The sequence below is a fragment of the Rissa tridactyla genome, chromosome 4 (genome assembly GCF_028500815.1).
Source record: "Rissa tridactyla isolate bRisTri1 chromosome 4, bRisTri1.patW.cur.20221130, whole genome shotgun sequence".
NCBI lineage: Eukaryota > Metazoa > Chordata > Aves > Charadriiformes > Laridae > Rissa > Rissa tridactyla.
In genome coordinates, this window is record NC_071469.1 from 1,846,394 (window position 1) to 1,873,678 (window position 27,285).

Here is a 27,285-nt window from a genome sequence, read left to right on the forward strand (position 1 = left end):
TTACCAGAGGAAAAGAAGAAAGAAAAAAGAAGAAGAAAAAGAAGAAAGAAGAAGAGGAGGAAGAAGAAAAAGAAGAAAAAGAAAAGAAGAAAAAGAAGAAAAATAAAAATAAGCAGAAAAAGTTGAAGAAGAAGGGGAGGAAGAAGAAGAATGGGTGAAATGCAATTCTGAAAGCCATTGTGCTGTTTTGGGTATCTGAAAGACATCACACGTGGATGAGCTATCGCTGAGCGCAGACACAGAGGCAGTGATGACCAGCGCACGTGAAGCTTCTGAGATACTTGCGGGCCATGCAAAGGTTTGGGTCTGACCTTGCCAGCAGAATGAAAATGGGTTTAGAGGCATTTCCGATCTTTCAGAGGAGCCCCAAATGGTTCATAAAGCACAACTGGCTCCACCTCTGGAGCTGCTGGTGTCCCTCTGTGGACACCGGGCAGAACAATTTTTCTAGCAAGGGTGGGATTATCCACATTTAGGTACCTATGGGACAGATGTCCACACCTGAACCAGTGACTCTGGGCTTCCACTGTGTTCAATGGTGAGAAATGGACATTTTCAGACGGTGATTAATCTCTCCCAGAGTGACCTAATAGGCCTTAATGGCCCTGACCAGCCTCACCTGGGGCCTCCATCCCCACCCTCTGCCCATTTGCCCATCAGCTCTATTTAAGCTCAGCCCAGGGAGCCTGTTCTTCTCTTGGGTTATGCTAGGGGGGTGGTGGTTTCCAGTTTAGCAATGGGTGTGCACACCTACGGACTCCTTTGATCCCCACCTTTGCTTGACTATGGACCTCCACAGCAGTTGCTGGACCTGACCCTGACCAGGGGATTGACTTGGCTTGACCTTGGACCTGCCTCATGATCACCAACTTGCCTGATGGTCTGGAGTCTTGTTTGAATTTGGCTCAGCTCTCTGGGTCTGCCCTACTTGCCTTGCTCAGGTACTGTGAGATGATCCCCTGAACACCGTGGTGTCCCCCTTGGCTCTATTTAAAGAGATTAAAGAGAACAACCCCCTGCAGCACTTGCCAACCTCCAAGTACAACCCACCACCCTCTGCACCCAACATCCCAGCCAGTGCTTGCTCCTTGGCCAGTTGCTCCATCAAGGCCCTGTCCCTACATGGGGATAGTATTCTCAGTGAGGGAAATAAATATAACATTACATTTATTATTCTAAGTATTATTCTCTGGTCCTTAGTACCCCTGCCATTTCCTAATTTGATACTAGAATTATGGTCTCCAGTAGGTTGGTGACATTTTGTTTTGGAAATGGGTAGGGTATTCTTTATGATTTTCCAGGCTTTGTAAATATTGGTAAATCTTTCCAGTGTTTCCATAGCTACAAGCTGCTGGGATGTTGTCTCTGGGAGATGCTGTTTCTCCATAGCCTCACGGCACTTTCTGATCTTGGTGCGTTCTGGCTCCCAGAAGACAACCCTTCTCAAGGGTTGAGGAGGTAATCACTCTGGACCTCTAAGTCTTGCAATCGCTAAGGGAACTTTCCAATTATATCTGAAGGGGAGAAAAAGCGAGAGTGATCAGCACGGGGTGGTGTGCCCAAGGAGGCTGTTGGCAGCTTATCCCAACCATCTAAGCTGGAAAGCCATAAATAGAGAAGAAAAGAACCTCTGGGAGACACAGCCGTGCATGGACATCCAGCACCATGTAGAATTAAAAAAAAACAGGTGAAGAAAAGGAGAGTCGGAATAAATTTGCTTCCCCGAGGTTCTGATTTATAAACCAAGCTAGAAGGTGGAAAACCAAGGTTTTTCTTAAGTCACTGAAGATTCTGTGCAATAGAGTCACGCGGACGGGTAAGAAAGATCTGATTAGAGGCGATGGCAAAGAACTGTAGCACTGATTGTCACAACAGCAAAGAATTGCTTTTTCTCTTTGAAAATATATCCTTGCCTAGAGGTAAGAGTTATACTGGGACAAATATGTGTGCAGAAGAAATCTTCAGTGTGTCACATGTGCTTGCCCTCTCCCCAGGAACAATCCTTTTTGGGGACGTATTAATTGTTTTGTCCTATTTATGAGATGAGCACACAGACTTTCAAGTGAATTTGATGGGATATTGTCTAATTTTCTCTCTTGTTATTTTTTTCCAGTTTTTTCCCTCAGGAATAAAAAATTGCAGATTCTGTTGGCCTTGGAGAAACTCAGGACTAAAGCAGTTCAGGCTGAAAAAGGCTGGATCTTTTATGGGAAACCAGAAGAGGTGGTATCTCAGGGGGATGGCGGTGGAATTGGTGGCAAGCGGGAGCCCAGGGCAGTGAGGGTTTTTGGGGTCAAGCAGGGAACTTGATTAGGGAATAAAAAAAGAAGTTGAAGCTTAATCCAGCCCGGCATGAGGGCAAACCGAGCCTTTCTTATAGGGGAAAAAATGGGGAACTACACTTAAACTGCTCTCAAATATCTGCGTTTGGGACATAGTTTATATTACGGCTTTGTTTCTAAAAGGAAATTTGACTTTCTAACCCTAATTTGGCATGTTAATCGGTTGCTTCAAAATACTCGGGAAGTTATTTGCTTAAAATGTAAGTTAAATGATAGAAATAAAGGGAAAAGCACAATTTTCAGCAAGTCACCACCTAGGCTGGAAGATATTGGAAAAGGAAAGACGTATGCATATGTTCTTCTGTCCGTGTATTTGTTCTCATGAGATGAGAGCGGTTATTGACACGCAGTTTATTCCTCAAATTAGCCACTTAACTTAGCAACCCCTTATTAAAAAAAAAAACAAACCACAAAACCATATTATTTTTGTTTCTGAGCACTGAGAATAAGAAGCCCCGAGCGACAATTTCCAACCTCGAGTTACCAGGGATAATAAAAAGAGTCTCTGGGACATCATCAACCTGAACGGCAGAGTGAACACCGATATTCCTCCAGCTTGCGTATTAGCAGAACAAACGCTAACGGATGTGAGCTGCTCTTTCCTTAATGTCCCAAAAACTGCAGACAGATGGAAACGATGCACATAGTGAAGACCATGGTGACGTCCGAGGGAGAACTTTGTTAGATTTATACTTCTTTCCTTGAAATCAGAATATGAGGGTGGGAGATAAGCTGTGTTTTAACCAAGAAAAGCTTGGTTTAGGATGGCGGATGTGAGTCCCTGCATGGCCAGGTGGTTTTGGACTAACTGAGCATCCTGGCAGGGTATCTGGCAGTGTTTCATTAGGAAATGCCCTCATTATCTAAGGAGCACAGGATTAAAACCCACTAATAATTAAGGGATCAAGTCAGCATAACTGATTTCGTGGCAATCGCCTCCCTGTCTGCGAGCTGTGAGTCTCTTGCCCGCTAATGGCTTGGGAAAACTGGACTACGGTGACAGAATTTGTTTTCAAGGGATTCACGGATCGCCCCAACCTCCGGGTTATCCTCTTCGTGTTTTTCCTGCTCGTCTATGTCACCACCGTGGTGGGAAACCTTGGTGTCATTGCTGTTGTCTGGCTTGATCCCCAGCTTCAAACCCCCATGTACTTCTTTCTCAGCAACTTGTCCTTCTTGGATCTGTGCTACTCCTCAGTTGTGACACCCAAAATGCTGCTGACCCTCTCTTCAGAGAGGAAGACTATTTCTTTTGCTGGCTGCTTCGTACAGCTGCATTTCCATGTTGTTTTTGTAGTCGTGGAGAGTTATCTCCTGGCGGTGATGGCCTATGATCGCTATGTCGCCATCTGCAACCCCCTGCTCTACCCCATTGTCATGTCCCAGAAGGTCTGTGTTTCCCTCTTGGCTGGGTCCTATGTGGTTGGGTTTTTTAACGCTGTCATGTTCACGGGGTTTGCTCTCAGAGTGTCCTTCTGCGGCCCCAACGTCATCGACCACTTCTTCTGCGATGGGCCACCGCTGTCGAAACTGGCCTGCTCTGATACGCGCCTCAACCAAGTGCTGTTACTTGCTTTTGGGGGCTTCAACGAGGTCACCACCGTATCAGTCATCCTCATCTCCTACAGCCGCATCCTATTCACCATCCTGAGGATGGGTTCTGGGCCGGGCAAGCACAAAGCTTTCGGTACCTGTGCATCCCACCTGGTGGTCGTCACCGTCTTCTACGGGACCCTCCTCTTCATGTACCTGCGGCCCAGCTCCAGCTACTCCCTGGGCAGGGACAAAGTCGTTTCTGTTTTTTATGCGGTGGTGACCCCCATGTTGAACCCCTTCATCTACAGCCTGAGGAACCAGGAGATGAAGAGTGCTCTGAAGAGAGCAGTAGGGAGAATAGTTATTTCCCTGATAAAGTGGTAAATGGTTTGATGTTTAGGCAGTGGTGGGGAATGGGGTCTGTGTTTTGGGGTCTTTTTTTGAAATTGGAGAGAATCTGTGATAATCCTTCTGTATTTTATTGTCCATTTCGTAGTTTGTTGGTATGGAATTAATTTGTTATACATTCACCTCTAGATAGTGCATGTCATAACAGGAGAAATACATACTCATTGAAGAACTCACCAAAGATTTATTTGTGAGGAAACGTCCTAAAATGTCCAGATTGTTTCTGAATATTTGGAGGCAAGCGTGTGCCGGCTTTTCTCCTGGACCTGCCATTCCTTGGGCAACGCCAAGCCACCCCTTTCTTGAAGATTAATACGATTACGAGGCTCAGCCCTTTAAAAATAGCACATTTATAAGATTTCTGCTGAGGACTTGGACCACTTGCTTCTCAGCTGTCTTTGGCCTGAGCCTGCTCGTGGTCACCTTCTCCTGCAGTTTGGACATCATTCATCGCAGTGGACTAGATCTCCACCAAGGGCTGAACCTCTTCCAGCCATGAGATGGGATCAACAGATTTAAGGTGAACTTCAGTGCTTCCAGGTAACCCCTTGAATGGTGGGAGCACACAGGAGAACACACGGAGCAGACCAAGGAGGCTCGGATGGGAGAGGAGGAAATGTTTCCCTAAAGCTGCAGGAAACAGGGGAAAATGGAGAGGACCATCGCTGAATCCTCTTCCACCATCACCCCTCAAAGAATGTTCAAAGGTATTTTAAAAATTTTCTACTCCACTTTAATCCTTCAAAGTGCTTTTTATAGTGAATAAATACTTCAAATGATTGTGTTAACACACAACACTAAGTATTGGACAGTGACAGTTCCTAAATGTACACTTTAGTGGGATTTTTCAGTACATATATTCAAAGTTAGGGACGTACAGTAAAGCCATGGTGTGTTACTTGCAATAAAACTAATATTACTAAATTTTTTCTTGTTTTCTCAAAGTATGTGGTTATCTATATCTAAAAGACCACTAGTTGTGGGATTTAAGTGGCCAAATTAAAAGTTTAATGGGTAAACAGTAAAACTGATCTTAGTCTCGCACCCTAGAAGGAACAAAAGGCCCTGATTCTTGTTAAAATTAACATGGGAAATGGCTCGGGTGAACCGTGTTGCACGAAGACACAGGATGTTGTATTATATGTGTGTGTATATCCATGTATGCATTGTATGGACAACCGAGTGACCATGAGCCAGCAATGGGCCCTTGTGGCCAAGAAGGCCAATGGCATCCTGGGGGGCATCAAGAAGAGTGTGGCCAGCAGGTGGAGGGAGGTCATCCTCCCCCTCTGCTCTGCCCTGGGGAGGGCACAGCTGGAGCGCTGTGTCCAGTTCTGGGCTCCCCGGGTCAAGAGGGACAGGGAACTGCTGGAGAGGGGACAGCAAAGGGCTACCAAGATGCTGAGGGGACGGGAACATCTCTCTGATGAAGAAAGGCTGAGGGATTTGGGTCTCTTCAGTCTGGAAAAAAGACGGCTGAGGGGGGACCTTATCAAGGCTTGTAAATACTGAAAGGGGGGTGTCAGGAGGATGGGGCCAGGCTCTTCTCAGTGGTGCCCAGGGACAGGACAAGGGGGAACGGGCACAAACTTGACCATAGGAAGTTCCATCTGGACACGAGGAGGAACTTCTTTGCTGTGAGGGTGGCAGAGCCCTGGCACAGGCTGCCCAGAGAGGTGGGGGAGTCTCCGTCTCTGGAGACATTCAAACCCGCCTGGAGGCGTTCCTGTGCCACCTGCTCTGGGTGACCCTGCTCTGGCAGGGGGCTGGAGGGGATGATCTCCAGAGGGCCCTGCCAACCCCTGCCAGTCTGGGATTCTGTGATATATGTATATATATACACACATTAATGTGGCATAACTGATATATTCCACTTCAAGACATCTGAATTTGGGGTGGCTGAAACCCACCCAGCCTATGGGTCATGTCACTTCCATATGTCCGATTCCAGTTTACAGACTATTTTCATGGGTTTTTTTCCATTTGTACCTGCATAGTAAGAGGAAAATTAATAGGCCCAAGCCACCCTTAGAAGCAGTGATACACACCACAGCGCATAACTGAGACAGGGGAGATGAAGAATTTCATGAGAAACACTTCAAAGGTTTATACTTAGTTTCCTGATAAAAATTTCCACAAATTGGGTTTTTTTTTTCTTTGTCATTCTTTTGCCAGCAGCAAGAGAAGTTTGTTTTGGCATGGACTGGACTGCATGTTTTTATTTCCCTTTTCAAGAAGGAAGGGGGTGTTTGGAGCTGTACCTGGAGGATTGGTAATAAAGTGGGAACAAATGTGTCTCAGCAGTGAAAGTGTTGACACACAAACTCCCCAAAATATAAACCCAGCTGTTAAAATATTGTCATTTGTAGAGCTACACCCAACCCAAACACCCATCTGGGGGCAGCACAGCTGTCTGCCATTGCTCTTCTCTGCCAATATCTGGGTTTGCTGGTGCAGGCACTGGTCTGTTGCTGGTTGGTCTCTGGTGCCATTGAAGGTTTCCTGCTGGGCTCCAGCTGCTCCTCCAGAAGCTCAGGGGTTCCTCTAAGTCCTGCAGCTTTGCTGACAGAACCACTGAGGGGGTTGGACTAGATGACCTTTAAAGGTCCCTTCCAACCAACACATTCTATGATCCCTTTGGCCAACTGAATCGCACTGTTGGAGTTCAGATCGGAGGAGAAGCTGGGACACCTATAGCTCCTGTGTAGGTCCCTATGTCAAATTGCCAAGGTCCCTCAAGCTGCGCATGGGGAGGTTTAGGATGAATATCAGGAAAAATTTTTACACTGAAAGGGTTCTTAACCATTGGAACAGGCTGCCCACGGAAGTGGTTGAGTTCCCATCCTTGGAGGGATTTAAAAGATGGGTAGACATGGTGCTCAGAGTGATGGTTTCGCCAGTGTTATGTTGATGGTTGGACTTGATGATCTGAAAGGTCCCTTCCAACCTTGACAATTCTATGATTCTATCAAGGCCCAAACCCATCCCATGTGTCCATCTCTCAACCAGTCCTCTGGGGTCTTGGTAATACTGATGGAGAACTTGTCTGTTCATGAGACCACGGGTCTCCTTTGGATGTGGCAAATCCTCCTGCGGGCTACACCGAGTCTATCGATCCATCTCATTCCACCTGAGGTACCATAGGACGTATGGGCACAGGTCTGGCACAAGATGTCGGGATGCTTGTGCCCTTTAGGGGGGGAGTAAGAGAGATTTATGGTGGGTCTCAAATAGTCCCGGACAACCATGTCTGAACAGCTCAACCCCCACCTTCATTTCTACCCTCTGCAAAGACAGCCCAGGCAGTTGGCTTAAATGTCTACGCTTAGTGTTGACAACAGATAGGTGAATAAATCCCATCTATGGGCCAAAATATGACCTGAATGTGAACTGCTATTTATGTGGTGACTCTCTCCACACTGTCAGTTTAACCTAAAAGCTTGGGCTCCTACTATTTATCGGGAAAAATCAGCTATACTGAAAGAAATAGCGTGAACTGTAAAGCTCCTGGAAACATTCCAGACACTGGAAGAAGCTGGTATCTATTGAGTGTGTTGGGCAGAGACGATTTATGCTGAAATTACCATGAACGTGCTATCAATACTCTTTGCAGACAGAGCTGGATTAGCTCCATTCAAAATAGGAAGAGATGGATTTGATCTCGCGGTAGAGGTGGAGCAGCAAAATGACCTGGATCTCTGCTAAAGGGAGGGAAAAACGGGCAGCTCAGATATTCCTGGAAATATTTGGAGCATAAAAAATAAAAAAAAAAGATTAATGGGCGGTCTGTTAATCATGTTCTGACAGGTGGGTCCTGTATAGACCTCCCTCTTCTTACCCATCTGTAGTCTGGAAGCCTTTCAGGCTCATTCATCTCCTGGAGGCTCGGGTCAGCCTTCATCTCCCGTAATCCCAGCCATCTGCTCCAGGCACCCATCCGGAGCTAATTACCACAGCCTAAGCGGCTTGGAATAGTGATTTAAGATACTTGGAGTGAATTGCCCTTTGGATGCACCTTCTCACACCCTCCTTGATTTTCAGAGGGGCTTGTGAAGAATAATTTGGGCTCATTTGGATTCTGTCCCTTGAGGCTGCCAAGTGTCACAGCAGGTTATTGATATTTGTGACAATAGTTAGCCCGGGGCTGTGCATAGTTAAGCCTTTATTAGCAGTTTAGACGGTTGTGATTCTCCTGGTTTCTCATTAAGAAGCCATCAGTATGCAACGATGATTCACTTCTTTTGGAGACCTGAGCTGTAGCCAAAGCCCTGACCAACCCTTGCTCCCCGAGGAGGGATGCCCGTTGCCCGCAAAGACCCACAGAGAGAGGTATAAAAGCAACACGTTGCTGCGAGTGAAGCGCTTCATCCGACGAAAATATGCAGGAGGCTCTCAAAGGCTCAGGAGAGACTTTCTTGTTTGTCTGGAAGCGAGGAGGATGGCTCCGAGGGTTAGTCCCCCAGATTTACCGTCCAGACACCCCAAGCCTGTAGTGCCTTCCAAGGTGGCCAAGACCTCGCAGCTGGTAAGAGGTGACCCCCATCCACAGGCAGGTGTGACCCCGAAAGATTTTGATGGGTTCTGCTGGGACCACACCCTGCTCCGGTATAAATCACTGCAGCAGCTTTACCTTTGGGGAGGCTGTTCTGGTTTACACCAGGTTTGCTCCTCTGGGTTGGTTAAAGGAGGTGAAGTATTTCTGCTGGGATACGCTCCGGGATTTTGAATTCAAAAGACCAGAAATCATGGTGCTTGTGGTATGTTTAAGGAGCCCGGGAGAAGAAGAGAGGAGGGCGCTCTCAAGGACAGATTAACCCACCCACTGGCCCTGAAATAACGATATGGTCGCCTTAAAGAATAAAAAATCATTCTATAAAGAAATATTCAGCTGATGGAGAGTGGTTCTTCAATGACTCTTCTGATCCTGGTGCTCACCTGGTGGGGTAAGGCTTTGATTCTCATCTTTAATCCTGTAAAAAATGTTTTATTCTGAACCTTCCAGTCACCAGGGATAGAAACCTGTTTTTTCATTAGGGCGAGGAGCTTAACCAGGAGCTTAAATTTAGAGTTAAACTGGAGTTGGGTGATGTTTTTGGCTCAGCACAGCTCCATGGTCTCATCCATGGTGTTGACTCCTCTTCCAGCTGAAGGGAGAGGCAGGAGTGCCCTAGCCACCAGGATGCCAAGCTGTGCCACCATCAGGCTCCCTCTTGGAAGGTTTTCCTCCTCAGCTGGCATCTTAAACCAGGAATTTCTCACTCCGGCTCTTTTTTTCCCCTTGACCGTTCCCCTCCATCATGCCTTCTGCCGATGCCCCCGCCATACCTTGCGTTCACCCGGAGACGAGGTGCAATTCGCGGTCGGATGCTGCTGTTTGCGCACACCAGGGAGGGCACCAGGTGTGATTTGTATATTCCAGGACACTGTGGATCCCACTTTTGTCTGGGCTTAGTTGCCGCGTTACAGCTGGTTCATGCTCATAAACACTCACAGCTGCCTCCTGACGCCTGAATCACCTCCGTACACCAGGTTTCATCTCCCAGTCCACTTCTGGAAATACAAGGTGTGATTAAAGTCATAGGCACACCGTGGCGGTTGGTGGTCCCTTCCCGTGGGCTGCGGCAGCAGGGCGAGGGATGCGATGGGATGGCTCATTGAAAGGCTGATCCGTCATTTGTGAAACCCACATGAACCCTTTATGCAGGGGACCCCCAGCCCCAGCGCCTTTGCTCTGCATGCCACGGGGAAATCAAGACGGATTTTATGGTGTTTAGTCTCTCAATTGTATATTCTCTAAATCACACAGAGGAAATGTTTGGTGTTTACCCCGGTTCAAAATAACAAGTTCAGACCCAAATTTCTCCCATGGTCCCCCTGACTTCACCTCCCCAAGGTTTCTGAAACTGTAATGTTAAACTCCTCATGTCTTGAATGAATTTTAGGATCATGCAAAACTCCCTTCCTCTCTCCTTGCCCACCTGCCAGCAAATGAAAGGTGTTTTTCTTCACTGCAGTGTCTTTTCCCAAACCCATGAAAGCAAGCTACGCTATTTTTACATTTAGCCCAAACTATTACAACTATAGGCAGAGCTCTCCGGTTCTGGGCACCTGATGATTGGTTTGAAATGGGGAGGAAGGGAAAAAATGGGGAGAAAAACTTAATCAGGGGAGGTCGAGGGCTGAGCTGTTGGTTTGGTCTGTGTCACCTGCGTCCCTATCTGCTGCTGTATCCATCGATCTCATCAAACTGTAGGTACCAAACTGGGACTCTGAGATACAAGTGAACCTGCCCGAAGGTCTGCCCACAGATGGAAAGCCAGAGACCCTCAGCAGTGACTCGCTGCAGGTGGGGAAGATGTCTGGGAAAGCTGGGATGTTCTCCCTTCAGAAGAAACCTCCTCTTGCCTTAGACCATAAAGGGCGACAAGCCCGGAGCAGATGTCCACAGCACAGTCCATCCCACTCGAGCTCCCTAGAAACGCGTGGGCTGGGTGCGCAGGGTGTAAATTATCAATTTATCCCATTTCAGTTCAAATAAATAAAGGCATGGTTTCCACTCTCCTGTATTTTCAGGCTCTCTCCTTCCTTGGTAGACACGAAGCCCTGAATGGCAGAGCAGAATCACACCTCGGTGACAGAGTTCATTATCGAGGGCCTGAGTGACCAAGCAGAGATGAAGGTGGCCCTCTTTGTGCTGTTGCTGCTCATCTATGCCGTCACCCTTCTGGGCAACCTGGGGATAATCGTGGTCATCCGAAGTGACCCACGGCTCCACACGTCCATGTACTTCTTCCTTGGCAGCCTCTCCGTTGTTGACATTTGCTTCTCCTCTGTGGTTGCCCCCAGGACCTTGGTGAACTTTCTGTCAGAGAGGAAGACCATTTCCTTTGCTGGCTGCATGGGCCAAGCCTTCTTCTACATCATCTTCGTGACAACTGAGTGTTTCCTGCTGGCCGTCATGGCATATGACCGGTACGTTGCCATCTGTAACCCCCTGCTCTACTCCTCTGTTATGACTCGGAGGTTGTGCACGTGGCTGGTGGTGGGGTCCTACATCGGAGGTGTCCTGAACTCCATCATACAGATGACCTTCATCATCAGGCTGCCCTTCTGCAGCTCCAATGTCATCAACCACTTCTTCTGCGACGTTCCTCCCCTCCTGGCTCTGTCCTGTGCCAACACCTACATCAATGAGATGATCCTCTTCTCCTTGGCTGGCATCATTGAGCTCAGCACCATCTCCACCATCCTGGTCTCCTACATCTTCATCTCCTTTGCCATCCTGAGGATCCGCTCAGCTGAAGGCAGGCAAAAGGCCTTCTCCACCTGCGCGTCCCACCTGACAGCAGTGACCATGTTGTATGGGACGACAATCTTCATGTATTTACGCCCCAGCTCTAGCTACTCCCTGAACACTGACAAAGTGGTCTCCGTCTTCTACACGGTGGTGATCCCCATGCTGAACCCCCTCATCTACAGCCTGAGGAACCAGGAGGTAAAGGATGCTCTGAGGAGAACAGCAGAAAGAATCACAATCAGGCTCTGAACCCTCCTCAATAAAAACCCAATACGGGATTTCTCTCAGAGGCTGTGGAGCCTCCACCCATGGAGACGTTCAGAAGTTGCCTGGAGGAGACCAGGAGCAACCTGGTGTTCCTGTGAAATCGGCTCTGCTTTGAGTGGGACATAATTTTTGATCAGAAAGGACATCTAGGAGCATTCTGGTCCCATGAACAGCAAGTTGTACACACGTATACATATACGTGTGTGTGTATATAGAAAAATACAATATTAAATGCATATTATACTATATATTTATATATAATGCAATATTTTCCTATGTTAAATGCGTTACTGATTTTTCTTGTCGCTCCTTAGCCTCAACTTAGCTGAAATACCTGCTCAGTAAACGAAGGGGTAGGGGACATGCCATTTCTACAGTTTTTTGTAGAAAAATGGCTACACCGGAGAAATGCCAAATCATTTCCCGGGCAGCATTGGGCATTCGGGCTCTCAATGATTTATGGGCTGGGTCGGGGAGGCAGCTCCTGTGAAAAGCTCTTTTTAGGAAAGACAAGATCGAAATGGATAAACTTTGACGTTTTAATGCGGTTAGGGGGTAATGGCATACGGTGAATAAGCCAAGTGAATGAAATATAAATTCTTAAATAGCTCTGTCTTTGAAACCGGGCTGCTGAGTTAAATTGCAGGGTTAAATTAATCTTTGTCACTTCTCTTTAGGCAACCACAGAACTTTCTTTTCGTTCTTCCCCCCCCCCCCCCCCTCACAATTGCTGCCTTTCAAAGCCTTGAAACAAAGCTCTAATTAGTTTTCTAATTTATGCCCACGGCGGTTTGTTAAAAACAAAGACAATAATATCGTCAGTAGAGTTGGCATCCAGAGATTTGCGCTTCGGCGTGAAGCGGTGGGGAAAAGGAATTGGGGAAAAAAAAAAAAAAGGGGGAAAAAAAAAAAAAGAAAAAAAATGCACAAGCACCCTGAAACAGAAGAAAATAATGAGGGTAATAAAAATAACAAGTCTTTATTTCTTATGCGAGAAGCAACTCGTGCCAGAAATCGCAGCTCCCCCTTTTCCCCAGCTTGTGGTTGCTGTGAAAATGCAATGCCACCAGGGGGAAGAGTAACCACAATATTTTCACCCTCCCTACACCAGCCCTGCAAACTTTGATATTTCTTTATCATTTCGTCACTCGGAGGTAAGAGATGTCCCTGCAACGGCGTCTTAACAAGCTCCTCTGGGAGGGCACTGGGAGACGATGGGCTGGGACGGGGGAGGCTCGGCTGGGTCCTGGGTGAGGATTTTCCACCCACCCGCACTTGAGCTGAGCTGTATTGCCAAAAACAGTCTCTAACACAGCGAAAAATAACCCAAACAGTGATATGACCCCTGGTGGGCAACTAAAACTTCAATTTTTTATTATTATTTTTGGATGCTAAAGCCTGACGCTGACTCTTCCTGTTGCCGGGCTCGATGGCGTACAGATATCCCTCTTCTTTAGATGCCCCTTTCCTTCTCAAAAGTCGCATTTCACCCACTTCCAAATAAAATCCAGGCCTGTTTATACGTGAACGACTTATTTTTGTTTCTCCTATCTACTTTTATGCTCTGCTGTCATCCTCAAGAGATGTGAAAAGGCTGTAACAGAATTTCCGATATCAAAAGGGAGCGACGGAAGGGGAAACGCTAAATAAGCGTCCAGAAAAATACCGACGGGGATTTCTTATCCATCGTCACCACCTATTGGACATTGTTGGAAATATCTGCTCCTTTTTATTTTAGAGGCAACCTTTTTTTTATGTGCTAGTAAGCCTCGGGCGGCTGAATGGCTTGTCCTTGTTCAGGAAACTGGGAAATAGCGTATGAATAAACCAAGACCATCATCTCGCCGCTACAGTCGGCTCGGCCCGTTTAGAGCATTTATTTTCTCGGCGTCGGCTCCTGAGCCTGTGAAAAATGAAGGGGCAACTTCGGGTGTTTGAACAAGCTTCTGCCCAACTTCCCCTCGCACTTAGAAACAGTGCTTTAATCTCCTTTTCTTTCTTTTTTTCCTAATGCAATTCCCGGGTGAGGCTTCAGGTTGTATGAAATCTAGATTATCAAGTTCGCCCTATGAATTATTTTATTCTCATATTTGGTATATTGCTCATATATTGCTAACCATACGCAACTAGAAGCGATAATTCCCAGTATTTTAAGTTATTACCTCCTCCATCACTTGTTTCCTACAGCTCACTCTCAGAAAGGGTCCCTACAGCACATCTTCACTCCTGACAAAGCTATCCCGGATTTTACAATAAGGGGAAATTATATAGAGAGTGAGCTGAACTTTTAGCCCATGTAGGTGAAGAATTTCATTTTTCATTGTTGAATTATGTAAATCACGTCCGTCATTACCTAAATAATCCCAGGTGAGCAGCTGCCCTCAGTGCTCTCGGGCGATGAATTAACTGGATGAGGCTCCCTATATAATTACCCGGTTCCTGGGTGACCGTGGTGGATTCATCCTGGTGACCTTCATGCGGAAGACGCCCACCCACCCTTCCCTATGGAACGCCGGGGGCTAGGTGGAAAAAAATAGGGTCATTCCCTACTTTTGGAGCAGATGAAGAGATGACTTTTGTCCTTTCCTGGGAGGTAAAGGTGCAGCCACCTCTCGTCTTTAGGAGCCAAGTCCAGCTAGAGTTTCTGATTGAAAAACAAAGGCAGATACATCAAAATTAAAATTAAAGCTTTTTTTTTCAGCATAAACTGAGGAAAGGAAATGCTGGATTTCTCATCGCATGCAGTCTACACTGAAGGTGGAATGCCTCCAAGAAGAGCTACGCTGGGAAAAAAGCAGAGGTTTTGGGTACAATTATTGCAGATGGGGCAGGAACTGCAATATACCCTTTCAGGATTTTTTTTTTTTTTTAGGATGTATAAAACTATTGAAGGCAACATTTTTGAGTTGCTGTTGTTCAAATAACACCTTCTGGGGTCATTAATTTAAAAAAAACCCATCGGCTATAGCTTGACCGAGTGGAGGGTCTCGGGACCCCTCTGGGCTTGGCGGGGGCTGACACTCCCTGGGGGTTAAGACCTTGTTCCCCGACTCATTTTAACCCCAGCTCAATGAATACGGCGAAGGGCAAAGCTCTGGAAGCGTGGGTTGCATGGGAGAAGACGCGGTGTACCTTTCCAGCTGGAGCGGGAAACCATCTTATTAATGAGGCTTTGCTTCATTCACTAGATAATTTGGGCCGTAGGACTCTTAAAACCCCAGCTAACCAAACCGAGTATTTTAGCTCCATAGATCTGGCACCTCCTCCCTGTTCCCACACCGAGATTTTGAGGACAACGTCCACCACGCGAGCAGGCTAATTGTTGTTTAACCAGGAGGACACGTTGGTCTCGGCGGTGGCTGGTCTTCCTCCTGTCCGTAACGTCATGAGTTAAATCTTAGAAAACGCTAAGGCCAGGCTGCTTGGTGAGCCCTCGGGCAGCTTGTGGGAAGGTCTTGTGCTGGCTTGCCCAAGAGATGCAAGATCTTCCCCAATCTGAGTAGGAAAGCAGGTGTCGCAAATGAAGCTCCTTCCCCCAGGAGGACGAGGATCAATATTCGGGGCTTTGCTGGCAGTTATTTAGCAGAGCGTGGACCAGCCACCTGGCTGTCAGCATGAATCATATCTCGCCCGAGGCAGCGAGGTGTGGGGTTTTAATTTGATTTATCTCCATTGCAGTCAATGTCTTCCAGCTGGAGGGAGATGTGATTCCCGGCGCGCAGCTCCCATGCACGGCACAAGCCTTATCCACCTCCTGGGTATCATGTCTACACCTTGGATGGCTCCACACAAGGCGGTTGGCTTGTCAGGTAAGAAAAGGTAAGGGTGAGCCTTAGTTAATTGTGAGATTCCGGTCAATTCTCCAACGGCAGTAGATGTCTGCATCCAGGTGGGTGGATGCTGCCTCTGGGAGAGGATGCAGCTCCGGACCCAAACAGCTCGATTTTCATTATTTGTAGTTCATCATCCGGCGCCGGGCAAATGTCTCAGACTCCGCTTCGCCCCCGGCATCTCTACGCGAGCAGCCAAAAGCAGCTCGAAATCGCCGTTAGTAACATCGGGGGAGTCAGACACGCCGCTCACAGGACATCTGAAATGAGAGGTCTGGATCCGCAGGGGAACCTCACCCCTTCACCAAAGGGGTCATCAAATAATTATGACTTCTGAGGTTGGATCTGCCTGTCAGAGGCCGGGCAGCACACGCTCTTGCTTTGCTCTCCCGTGTAACTCTGTCAAGCGATGATTAATGTCATCCAGGAAAAATCGATGTTTATTTATCCCGTCTGTCGTAAAGCGTAATTTTTAGGAGCTGCTGATTTCTCTCGGGTGAGCAGGGAGCCCCAGCCTGAACTTACCTTTTATCTCCAAGTTAGGCACCACTTCTAAAGCAAAGCGAGGTGAGACAAATCCTGGCTCTTAATACTCCACCGTCCCACACGAGGCAAAATTATGCTGAGGAAAGCTGCATTTTCCAGTGCTTTCACCTAAAAGACACCTTCCCGGGACGCAGGGAACAGGTGTTTATTCCTCACGTACTCACGCTGAACTGGGAGCACTCAAAAGATGAGCAATAATTTCATTTTCCCAGCAGTTATTGTGAAAATCAGGGGCCGCCGTGTGTAAACGGCTTGAGAGAAACCGTGAGAAAGCTCTGCAATTTATTTACGCTTTATTGTGGTACGGCGTTGCCCTCCTTCCTCGCCTTAAAATATCCGCCCACTTCCAAGTGCGCTGCCGGCGGCTGTATGAGCTGAACGGGAGATTGGCCTCGGGAACTTGACTTTTTCCTCTCTCAATTTCCCGTATACTGACTTAAATTGGGGTAACCGCTTGATAGATGAAAATTGGCATTCTTCACTTTATTGACAGATGCCATTAGGCGTTTGAAAGACATCAAGCAGCTGAACTGCTTATATAGTCAATATGGTTGAAGGTAATTATACATTCGCGTCTGAGTTTGTTCTCCTGGGCTTCACGAACCGAGAAGACCTGCAGGTGACGTGCTTTGTCTTATTCCTTGCCATCTATGTGGTCACCCTAATAGGAAATCTGGGAGTAATTATATTAATCCGAATCGATTCGTGCCTACACACCCCCATGTACTTCTTCCTAAGCCACTTGTCTCTCCTGGACGTCTGCTACTCCTCCACCATCATCCCTCAAACCTTGCTGAATTTTTTAGTGGAGAAGAAGGTAATTTCCTTCGTTAGGTGTGCCACTCAGCTCTTCTCCTTTGCGACCTGTGCCACCACCGAGTGCTACGTGCTGGCTGCCATGGCTTACGATCGCTACGTGGCCGTTTGTAACCCCCTGCTCTACCCTGTGGTCATGTCCCAGAGGCTTTGCATTAGGATGTTGGCTGGTGCCTACTTAGCTGGTGTGATCAGCTCCACCATACACACAGTTTCCATATTTCGTCTCCCATTCTGCCGGTCCAAGAGGATCAATCACTTCTTCTGCGATGGACCACCACTGCTAGCCCTCTCCTGCTCTGACACCCATGTCAACGAGGCGATGCTTTCCGCCATGGTGGGGTTCAACGTGCTAAGCACCACGGTCTTCATCCTAATGTCCTACCTTTTGGTCCTCTCCACCGTCTTGAGGCTCCACTCCACGGCTGGTCGGCTCAAAGCCTTCTCCACCTGTGCCTCTCACTTGGTCTCCATCGCTTTGTACTACGGCAGCTCCCTCTTCACGTACTTGAGCCCAGGCTCCTTGGGGGGCAGACGCTCCTTGGAGCATGACAAGGTGGGCTCCGTGCTGTACTCCGTTGCAGTCCCCATGCTGAACCCGCTCATCTACAGCCTAAGAAACATGGACATGAAGAACGCCATGAGGAAAGCAAAAGGTAGAGTCCTCTCCTCCTTTTCCATCCACAGTTCCTGGTCGGCTGAAAGGTGAGGGCTACCCTGCCATGGTGAGGAGGGTTAGATACAGCACCTTCAAGAAGCAGGGACTAAATGCACCTGGAAACAGGACACTCGGAAAACGCGTTTCTCCTTGAACCAAGGCTACGCGTTGTGCAAGGAGGCAAAAGACTTTCCCCAACTGGAGCCTGAGACTTGACAGTGACCATGTATTGGGCAGAAAGTTGTCATCCACGGTAAATGTTATTTAATTATGACTTAAAATAAACATTATTTATTATTTAAATATTGTAAAAAAAAAAAAATCAACTTAATTTCAGGTTTCAGAGAGCAAAAGGGAAAACCCAGGTGGTGGCTTTGCCCTGCCAACATCAAACCAGGCAGTGCCTGATCTCTCACGTTTTACATTAATGAACGTCCTCTGGTGGTGCTCCTGGGATTAGGGTGCTGTTAATCGCATTTTCCAGGAGTTTTAGGTCTATGCCACAAAGCGGGGTCATGTGAAATAACGCTGTGATGGTGTGTTGGTCATCAAAGCACTCATGGTAAATGGGGACAAGTCATATTTGAGCCTCTGCTCTGCGAGGAATTTAATTAGGCGCGTAAAGGGCCGGAGGGAGGGTGGGTGGGAGGATTTTGGGTTTTCCTTTGCCCCCAGCAGCCAAGGTGCTGGTGGTCTGGGGTCGTCTTACGATGGAGATGGAGCAAGCGCAGTACCCAGCTGCCTGCATCTGGGATTTCAAGCTCCATTATTCACCCTGCGGTCGCACACCCTACCCAAGCAGGCAGCCTTCGTGGATTATTTTGCCTTCTACATGTTTTTTTTTTTAATAATCTTTAAATATCTCGCTTTTTTTTTTTGCCCTAAAGTTGAGGGAGATCTATTTTCCCCCCTCTATTATGTTACTTTTCCCACTTCACAAGCCTTGGTTTCAGCCCACTACCGAATGAGGCAGAAAGAAATTAAAAAACACGGGGAAATCCTTTTATGCCCACCCACGGTGCCTCTCCAGGAGTAATAGTCTGGTGCCTTCCAGCAGAAAAACAAATCTACATTACAAACATCTAAAGCCATCCATATACTTCTCCATCTTGCTTCCCCACACTTTCATAGCTCGGCGTTCTCTTCCACCTGCCCCATCCTTGGTGTTTCCTAAATGTCTGGGACAAAATTATCACTTAATATTTGTACTGAGGGTTTTACCATGTCTCTTCATCATAGAATCATAGAATGTGTTGGGGTGGAAGGGACCTCTACAGGTCATCTAGTCCAACCCCCCTGCAGTGAGCAGGGACATCTTCAACTAGATCAGGTTGCTCAGAGCCTCATCCAGCTTGGCCTTGAGTGTCTCCAGGGATGGGGCCTCCACCCCCTCTCTGGGCAACCTGGGCCAGTGTCTCACCACCCTCAGTGTAAAGAACTTCTTCCTAATGTCTAATCTAAACCTCCCTGCTCTAGTTTAAACCATTCCCCCTTGTCCTATGGCTACATGCCCTTGCAAACAGCCCCTTCCCAGCTTTCCTGGAGCCCCTTGAGGGACTGGAAGGGGCTGGAAGGTCTCCCTGGAGCCTTCTCTTCTCCAGGCTGAACCCCCCCAGCTCTCTCAGCCTGTCAATCTAGCAGAAGCTTTCAGGAAACACTGGCACTCAGGATTCATCGGAACAAAACTGGTCAATGTGAGTTAATTCTGTTATATCTTCAAAGCAGCGGTGTAAAATGATGCTTTGGAGCGAACCGTTGTGCAGTCACCGGTAAAGCGTATGGAAATAAATATTTGGAGAGGACTCCCCGTGGCCACGCTCAAACCATTCGTACAGCGGACGCTCCGTTAGGTTTGTTTCAGGGAAATTCTTGGCTGTGAGGGTGGTGAGCCCCTGGCCCAGGTTGCCCAGAGAAGCTGTGGCTGCCCCATCCCTGGAGGGGTTCAAGGCCAGGTTGGACGGGGCTTGGAGCAACCTGGTCTGGTGGGAGGTGTCCCTGCCCAGGGCAGGGGGTGGCACTGGGTGGGCTTCAAGGTCCCTTCCCACCCAAACCATTCTATGATCTATTATCCTATGTTGTCGTCATCCCTCAATGCAGCATCAGCTCATCCTTCAGGTCTCCTTGTTGGTAGCAATGGGCTTTTTTTTCAACACAGAACTTTGCGACAGTTGGATAAATAACAAAGAAACTTGTCCTCCTGCGAGACCAGGTGGTGGCACGGGCAGGTCCCTCCAGGAGAGCTGCTCTGGAGGCCTTGGCGCAGCCAGGAAGGTTTGGGCAGGCAGGGAATTGGCAGGGGCTTTTGCTGAGCAGGTCGAAATAATTATCAGCTGGAGGAAGGTCTTGAGGGAGAGAGGCTTGTGCAGACACCCGGGATAAAACCCATCTGCCGGCCAGCCCGGGCGACCCGCTCCCGAGCATCTCCCCATCCACCAGCGCTCCCACCCGTCGGATGGGCTGCTCGAGGGGCTGCAGGCACCGCGTCTTTTCAGCCAAACAGGTAAAAAACGGGTTTGAGGTTTCCCGTTGGTGACCCATGTCGTGCTGCCTCTCCCGTGCCTGAAAGCGTTTGTAGGTGCCGGGGGGTACAAGAAAGACTCATCCCGGTGCTTCTCTGCTCTCTCTCTTAGCCCTTAATCCACGACAAATTCCACGCTTTGCATCCCCTGTGACTCGACTGATTTCTCTCTTTAGCTGTTTCTGTACAGGGTTGGAAAATGGGGGGTTGGACTAGATGACCTTTAAAGGTTCCTTCCAACCCAACACATTCTATGATTCTATGATTCTATACCTCGTATTGCAAAAAAAATACATTAATATTGATCAACACCTGAAAAAAATGGGCAGCAGCCCCTTTTTTTTAGTGGCTGGACTTGGCGTAAGAAGTTACGAGGAGCAGATCTTTTTATTTATTTCATGTTACAGCAGTAGTTTTCTTTTTTTTTTTTTTTAAATTTCTGCATTCAAATGATCAATTGGGAAACCTAAACCGGGAAAAAAACCCCAAACAACCAGAAGCCTAATTAATGTTCCTGTTTTGCTCATAGGATTGAAGCCTCCTGCATTTCTGCTGAGAGAAAATTGAGAATAAAAGCTTCTGCTCTGTGACGTCCTGCAGCACAGGCTCATGCTCCCACGTAGCTCCGTCCACACTTGGCAAGGTTTTTAGATGTTTTTATTATTGAAAATAGCTTATTTGCTATTTAAATATTTAAAAATATTTAGCTGCTTCTTAACCTTGAAGCTGTTTTAAGAGAGGATTGTCCTCTCCGGGGCTGGAAGTTCACGTAGGAGCTGGTCACCCCAGGCTGACCCCCACGGGATGGAAACAGGCGCTTCTGGGACACAAACCTTTAAATGATGAAGTTGCTGCCAACAGAGAGAAACGCACGTTTTGAGGGCACGAGTCCTCCAGACAGCGCTACAACTCCGTCTCCATTGCCAAGCAACGTTGACCAAGAAGATTGGAGGTCTGTGGAGGAAAACGAGTGGTGCCGGAACTTAATTACCCTCCTGCCCTCGTTTCAGCCTTCTGTATTTTATTAATTCAGCCAATTCCGGGGAAGCGGATGCTGTTTCGTGGCCGGGATGTACCGGTGCAGCCAGAGCTAAAGGAATTCCATCCGTGATCTCCAAGAGCATCCATGGCATGAACCTGAGTGCCCTACCAGGGGGTAGGAGGTTTGCTTGAAAAACACGCTCCTGACACCATCTACAACTGATTTTGGGAGTTTTTTGTCTGAGATGGAGGCATCTGTAGATGGATCTTCCATCAGATAACTCATCTGCAGAGGGGCTGAGTGGGGGAGATGGGAACATCCAAGCCAAAGCTTTAAAAAATTTGGTTTATAGATAATATATTTTAATTTTTAGTATTATTACGTAGATAATTGAGTTGGTCATAGACTCACAGGAATCATGGCAGAGGCAATACCACCGCTCCGGCTCCGACCCAGCACACGCAGGGATTTTTCTTCAAAAGCAGAAAAACTTAGAAATTAAAAAAAAAAAAACAAAACAAAGAACAACCTAAACAATTTCAAGCGCACAGCTTTGTTTCATGATGAAAAGGCTGCACCAGAATTACTGGGGCCACAGAAAAGCTCCGATCCAGTCTGAAAAAGGAAAAAAGAAAGAAAGAAAAAAATATCCTTAAAATTTCCAGGAATCAATGGTGAGAATCTGAATTTTGCCCGTTTTGGAATGTGTTTATTTGACTTCATTTTTTTACACTGGAATGAACATTTTGACAATTCTTAAGCGTATCATTGGTACAGCGTAAATAAATCACGGCAGAATTAGTCTCCTTTAATATACGACTACGTAATTGGCTCCTTCCCCTGTTTGACTTTGAAGCTCGGGTTAAAGGCAGAAATGCAGTTGCCTTGTATTTTTCTAAAAAAAAAACAAACCCCACCATTTTCTATTGCGTTTACTTTATGGATTAAACTCTGATGTTTCCACAGTATTTCTCTCTTCGGGGTTTATTTCACGGATTCGTTTTAGTTCTCTCCAATTTCGTCTAACTCGTAGAAATGACGGATGGAGAAAACCTCACTGTTTTGTCCGGCTTCATCCTCTTGGGCTTCTCCGACGCCCCAGAGCTACAAACCACCATCTTCACAATTTTCTTATCCCTGTATATTTTAACGGTGCTGGGGAACCTGATGATGATCCTGCTGATCAACGCCGACCCCCAGCTCCACACCCCCATGTATTTCTTCCTGACACACTTATCCTTCATCGATTTTTGCCTTTCCTCCACCATCGTCCCGAAGGCGCTGGAGACCTTCCTGCTGGGGAGAAGCCACATCTCGTTTTTGGGTTGCTTCACCCAGATATATTTTTTCATTGCTCTGATCACCTGCGAGTGCTTCCTCCTGGGGGTGATGGCTTACGACCGATACACGGCCGTGTGCCGGCCGCTACTTTACGTCACCACCATGTCCAGGGCTCATTGCTACGGCATGATGGTGTTGGTCTACACTGCCGGCTTCCTCACCTCCCTGCTGCACACCGTCCTGGTGGGGAGGTTGTCCTTCTGCCGGGCCAGGAGCATCAACCACTTCTTCTGCGAGCTGCCCACCCTCCTGCAACTCTCCTGCTCGGACACCCGCGCCAACGAGGTCCTGCAGGCTTCCGGTGCTGGGTTTAACATCGTGGGCTCTGTCCTGATGATCCTGCTTTCCTACGCCTACATCCTCCACACCATCCTGCACATCCCTTTGGCCAAGAGGAGGCTTAAAGCTTTCTCTACCTGCGCCTCCCACCTGGCCGCCATCACCGTCTTCTACGCGCCAGGGATGCTCGCCTACGTCCAGCCTCACAAGGTCGGAGATCGGGACAAGCTGATTTCGGTGTGTTACACCCTCCTGACCCCCACCCTCAACCCCCTCATCTACAGCCTGAGGAACAGCGAGGTGAAGGGGGCCCTGAGGAGGCTGCGGGGGCGAAAGCTGGCGCTGCGTCTGAGCAGGCTTTGAAAACCCTCGTCGGAGATAACGAAAGAATAAGAGTTATCGGTCATTATGGCTCTGCTTACAGACCGGGAGACCACGCAGCAAGTTCAGGGTACGGAGAACTAGCATAACGAATTGCTCTCTTCAAACCACTTTGATTTATTTTAATCATGGCGTGAGCCTTCAATAATTAATGGGAATAATTTTCTAGCAAAACTGAGACAGTACCACAATGTTTTGTGTCTAAATTGTGTTACATGAAAATGTTGCCCACAAAAAGGATGCTCAAATAGGAGGGAAACAATTACTAATATTTCCATTGCCCACTTGATATTAATTTTTCCCAAATGAGCTTGAAGATCTGAGGATCTGTTAAAGTCAGTGATATACGGAGAGCTGCAACGTGGCCAGAGGTGACCCTGACAAGAGGGGTACACTTATCCACCGTAAGTGACCTGGTGAGAGCAGGGTGGAATGTGATCATCCAGGTCAAGGTCCAGCTGTGACCTCAGATGTAATTTCTGACCAACGTATGGAAGAACCGTCAGAAGGTACAAAGCCATGGTGTTGTCTCCGGGGACCCGGCACTGTGCTAATGACCTGTCCTGGGCACACGTAGGTTAGCACGTTGCCAGAAGCATGTCCCAACCGAGATCTTCCCAGGAAGATCCTCGGTTTTCTGTCGATCTGTGCCTATTTTCCATGTGGGCCGATCAACAAGAGGTCCGTGCTTTGTGTGGTAATCGTGGAACCGCATTTGACTGAGTTACGACTCTTCTGTACGTCATTGCACGGTTGAGGTGGAAGATGCTCAAAAGAAAACAGTAGACAAAGGTTTTTTAACATTTAATCGAGACGGGCCTTTTATGTTTAATGAACTATACAATTTCTGGAAGAACGTGTATCTTGTACAATGATGAAGTGAATAAATCTTATGTTTTAAAATAAACAACCTCATAAACCGCGGTCTTCCTAAAAGAACTGTAGTGAATAATGAACGAATGCAATGGCAGCCCGTTAAAACCAGCTTTAAGCGGGCATGAAATGAAATGCTATACAGTTTTTAATCAAAGTTTCTGATGGAGTTTTCATGAAAAGTAGAGGCATTCGCAATTTCCCTGAGAAAGAGAGAATGTGACACCTGAAGCGCCTTATTCTGCATACCAGAAGGAGGAATGAGAGTCGTTAACACACAGCAGAGGAGCTCATCGTTCCTTTCTGCTCCATCCTTCCATCCTCTGTGTGTAGGGATGCATCAGAGAAGGCTGGATGCGGTGTGGTGACTGGGTTTAGGGCACTGGGTAGGGAAAAAAACCCCAGTTCCCCTCTTCCCCAGCCATCAGGGAGTGCAACGATGGTAATCGCCACGGCCAGCCTCAGCTGGGGCCTCCACCCACAACCCTCTGCCCAGGGCTCGGGCACTATTTAAGCTCAGCCCGGGGTCTTTAACTACTTTCAGAGCTGTGCTTGGTCTTGGTCTTTAGTCTTCCCTGGCTTGAATTTGGCCCTGGGTTTCCCCTGGGCGATGGGTGGGAGCTGTGGGACCATCCCCTGCAGGTGAGGCTGTTGCCCGCCCTGCGTCGTGGCCACCTTCAGCTCCCAGTTTGCCTTCCCTTAGGGAGTAACTGGTCCCTGCTGCTCCCTGAGCCACGGTGCATCACGCGAGTAGCGCGAACAACTCTTCATGTCAGGCGAGACCCTCTAGTGTCCAAGCTGAGGATAAGGCAAGCTGTTATGAAAGGTAAGTGTTATAAAAGTCTCTTCCCCGCCTTTCTGTGGCTGTCTCTTAAGAAAAAACATCCCCTGCTCGGCCGCGTGCTCCGGGTGGATTGTATTTTATTCTATATTTGGTACCTGCAATGTAGAACTCTTACATCTGAGCGAAAAAGCCAAAGTTTGGATTATTGGTAGAACAATACAGCGGGTGCGCTTAGGTTGTGATTTCGGCGGCCACCTAAAAGAAATCCTTCTAGGAGTATTTAACCTGTATTTTAGCTATGGAAGAACAATGTCCAGAACACCTTGGAGGCAGTCATGTGAACGTCAAGGGGCAGATGGACCCCGCCTCTTCCCTCTCCGGAGACCTGGCATCCCTTAGTGCTCAAGGTCTCTAAGAGGTTGCAGCCAGCCCTCTCTGCTTTGGAGACCAGGAGGTTCTGCCGCATCCCTCAGGGGCACCTTCTTAGCGGCTCCCTGGGGGAGGGGGCGGCTGGGAGGAAATCTCATTCACAACAGCCCCATGATGAGAAAATAGGGGTGTGGGGGGGAAATACTTCTCCACGGGTAGGTACATTTAGTCAAGGTAAACTCCTCACCAACGGGGAGAAATACCCCTCCCAGCTGCTGCTACGTCTCCTAAAGCAGACACAGGTTGGAGGGAGCCGGTTTCCCTCCCACAGGACAAGCCTGGCTGAGTTTGGCGTCTTCGCAGCCGTGGGAGGCGAGGTGTAGGATGGGATCCACGCGGGTGGCTGGGAGCGGGTGTCGGGTACAGGCGGAGACAACCCGGGGCTTTCATTCCCCCACGGGGATAAAAGTGCCTGGGAGTTCAGCAGGAAAATATCCCAGCTGCTGGGGTGGAAGTGCCCTGCGGTGCGAGGCTCTGCTCACGCAACCCTTTAGCACCTTCCCAATGCCAGATCCCAGCGCGTACTGCCCTCAGTGGCCTCTGCTTCTCCTCCCTTCCCTTGCTTTCCACGGCACATCCCCCTGGAAGCAAATGTGACTCTTTTTTTTTTTTTTCCTTGTATTTAGCCCAAAGTGAGGTGTGGTTTTTTGCATGCACCTCGCCAGAAGCTTCCGGTCCTCCTTGAACTTGCCCCTCTGCTCCAATCAGTGCAACCTCCTCAGAAGCTACGCTTAAGGGGGAAATTCCTTATGAGCTTATTTTTACCACCTCCTATGGTATTACATCATTTCACGGGGAAAAAAAGAAAACAAAACAAACCCAAGAGATGACAAGGAAATATTTATCGGAGACGTGTAATGACAGGATGTCAAATCCGAGTCTCCGCGGATTTTAAAGCACGGTTAAAACTTGCTGTCCCTGCTTCCGTAAGTACACGCAGGTCTTTCCTCCTCCAGACAGCTGCCATGAGACCGTTTCGTAAACGGAAGCAGCAGGAGTTTTATCAACCCATGGGGGCCGGTTTGGTCAGCAGGCGGCTCACGAAAACGTTCTTTGCTGTGGCTTTCCTAAGCGCGTCCTTGACCTCCTTGTTCCTCAGGCTGTAGATGAGAGGGTTGAGCATGGGGACGAGGAGGGTGTAAAAGACGGCGGTGACTTTCTCCGCCTCCAGCGAGTATTTGGAGGCCGGTTGCATGTGGCTGAGTCCCGCGGGCACGTAGAACAAGGTGACGGTCAGGAGGTGGGAGGCGCAGGTGGAGAAGGCTTTGTGCCTTCCTTCGGCCGACCTAATCCTCAGGATGGAGAGGAGGATGTACACGTAGGAGGTGACGATGATGAAGAGCACGGACATGGAAATGGTCCCATTGAAGGTTACCAGCAAAAGCTCGTTGAGGCGGCCGTTGGAGCAGGTGAGTTTCAGCAGAGGGTTAGTGTCACAGAAGTAGTGGTTGATGACATTGGGGCCACAAAAAGGCAACGGCAGCAAGCAGCACGTTTGGATGAGCGAGTTCAAAACCCCCCCGACGTAAGACCCGGCCACCAGCTGAACGCAGACCCTCCGGGGCATGGAAACGGCGTAGACGAGGGGTTTGCAAATGGCTGCGTAGCGGTCGTACGCCATGGCAGCCAGCAAGAACACCTCCGCCGTCACGAAGACGAGGAAAAAGAAATGCTGGGCAAAGCAGGCGGAGTACGAAATGGTTTTCTCTTCCGCCAAGAAGCCAACGAGCAGCTTGGGGGAAAAGACAGAGGAGTAGCAAAGGTCAACAACAGACAGATTGCAGAGGAAGAAGTACATGGGGGTGTGCAGCCGGGGGTTTGTCTTGATGAGCGCAATCAGCCCGAGGTTGCCCATCAGGGTGAGGAGATAAATGAGGAAGAAGATTACGAAGAGCGGAGCCTGCAGCTTTGGCTGGCTTGTCAGTCCCAGGAGGACGAACTGGGTCACCGCCGTGTGGTTGCCGCCAGCCATGTCCCCGTTCTCCCTAGCGGCGTGCC

At 48.3% G+C, this 27,285-nt stretch overlaps 5 protein-coding genes across 5 annotated transcripts; 4 read left to right on the forward strand and 1 right to left on the reverse strand.

Moving 5' to 3' along the window:
- Window positions 1-3,314: 3,314 nt before the first annotated feature.
- On the forward strand, window positions 3,315-4,262 carry LOC128908133 (olfactory receptor 1020-like). Its single transcript, XM_054197724.1, has one exon. It carries the CDS (start codon window positions 3,315-3,317, stop codon window positions 4,260-4,262), a length of 948 nt encoding a protein of 315 aa, XP_054053699.1.
- Window positions 4,263-10,849: 6,587 nt separating this feature from the next.
- Window positions 10,850-11,832, forward strand: LOC128909643 (olfactory receptor 1052-like). Its single transcript, XM_054201593.1, has one exon. It carries the CDS (start codon window positions 10,894-10,896, stop codon window positions 11,830-11,832), a length of 939 nt encoding a protein of 312 aa, XP_054057568.1. The 5' UTR covers window positions 10,850-10,893.
- Window positions 11,833-16,770: 4,938 nt separating this feature from the next.
- Window positions 16,771-17,751, forward strand: LOC128909644 (olfactory receptor 1038-like). Its single transcript, XM_054201594.1, has one exon. The coding sequence runs from the start codon at window positions 16,774-16,776 to the stop codon at window positions 17,749-17,751; it is 978 nt and encodes a 325-aa protein (XP_054057569.1). The 5' UTR covers window positions 16,771-16,773.
- A 4,481-nt stretch (window positions 17,752-22,232) lies between these two features.
- Window positions 22,233-23,183, forward strand: LOC128908134 (olfactory receptor 8I2-like). Its single transcript, XM_054197725.1, has one exon. It carries the CDS (start codon window positions 22,236-22,238, stop codon window positions 23,181-23,183), a length of 948 nt encoding a protein of 315 aa, XP_054053700.1. The 5' UTR covers window positions 22,233-22,235.
- A 3,107-nt stretch (window positions 23,184-26,290) lies between these two features.
- Window positions 26,291-27,285, reverse strand: LOC128908135 (olfactory receptor 1052-like). Its single transcript, XM_054197726.1, has one exon. The coding sequence runs from the start codon at window positions 27,257-27,259 to the stop codon at window positions 26,291-26,293; it is 969 nt and encodes a 322-aa protein (XP_054053701.1). The 5' UTR covers window positions 27,260-27,285.

Bases quoted from the DNA above. Each gene is read 5' to 3' on its own strand.
- LOC128909644 (XM_054201594.1), top strand. From the start codon at position 16,774: ATGGTTGAAGGTAATTATACATTCGCGTCTGAGTTTGTTCTCCTGGGC.
- LOC128908134 (XM_054197725.1), top strand. From the start codon at position 22,236: ATGACGGATGGAGAAAACCTCACTGTTTTGTCCGGCTTCATCCTCTTG.
- LOC128909643 (XM_054201593.1), top strand. From the start codon at position 10,894: ATGGCAGAGCAGAATCACACCTCGGTGACAGAGTTCATTATCGAGGGC.
- LOC128908133 (XM_054197724.1), top strand. From the start codon at position 3,315: ATGGCTTGGGAAAACTGGACTACGGTGACAGAATTTGTTTTCAAGGGA.
- LOC128908135 (XM_054197726.1), bottom strand. From the start codon at position 27,259: ATGGCTGGCGGCAACCACACGGCGGTGACCCAGTTCGTCCTCCTGGGA.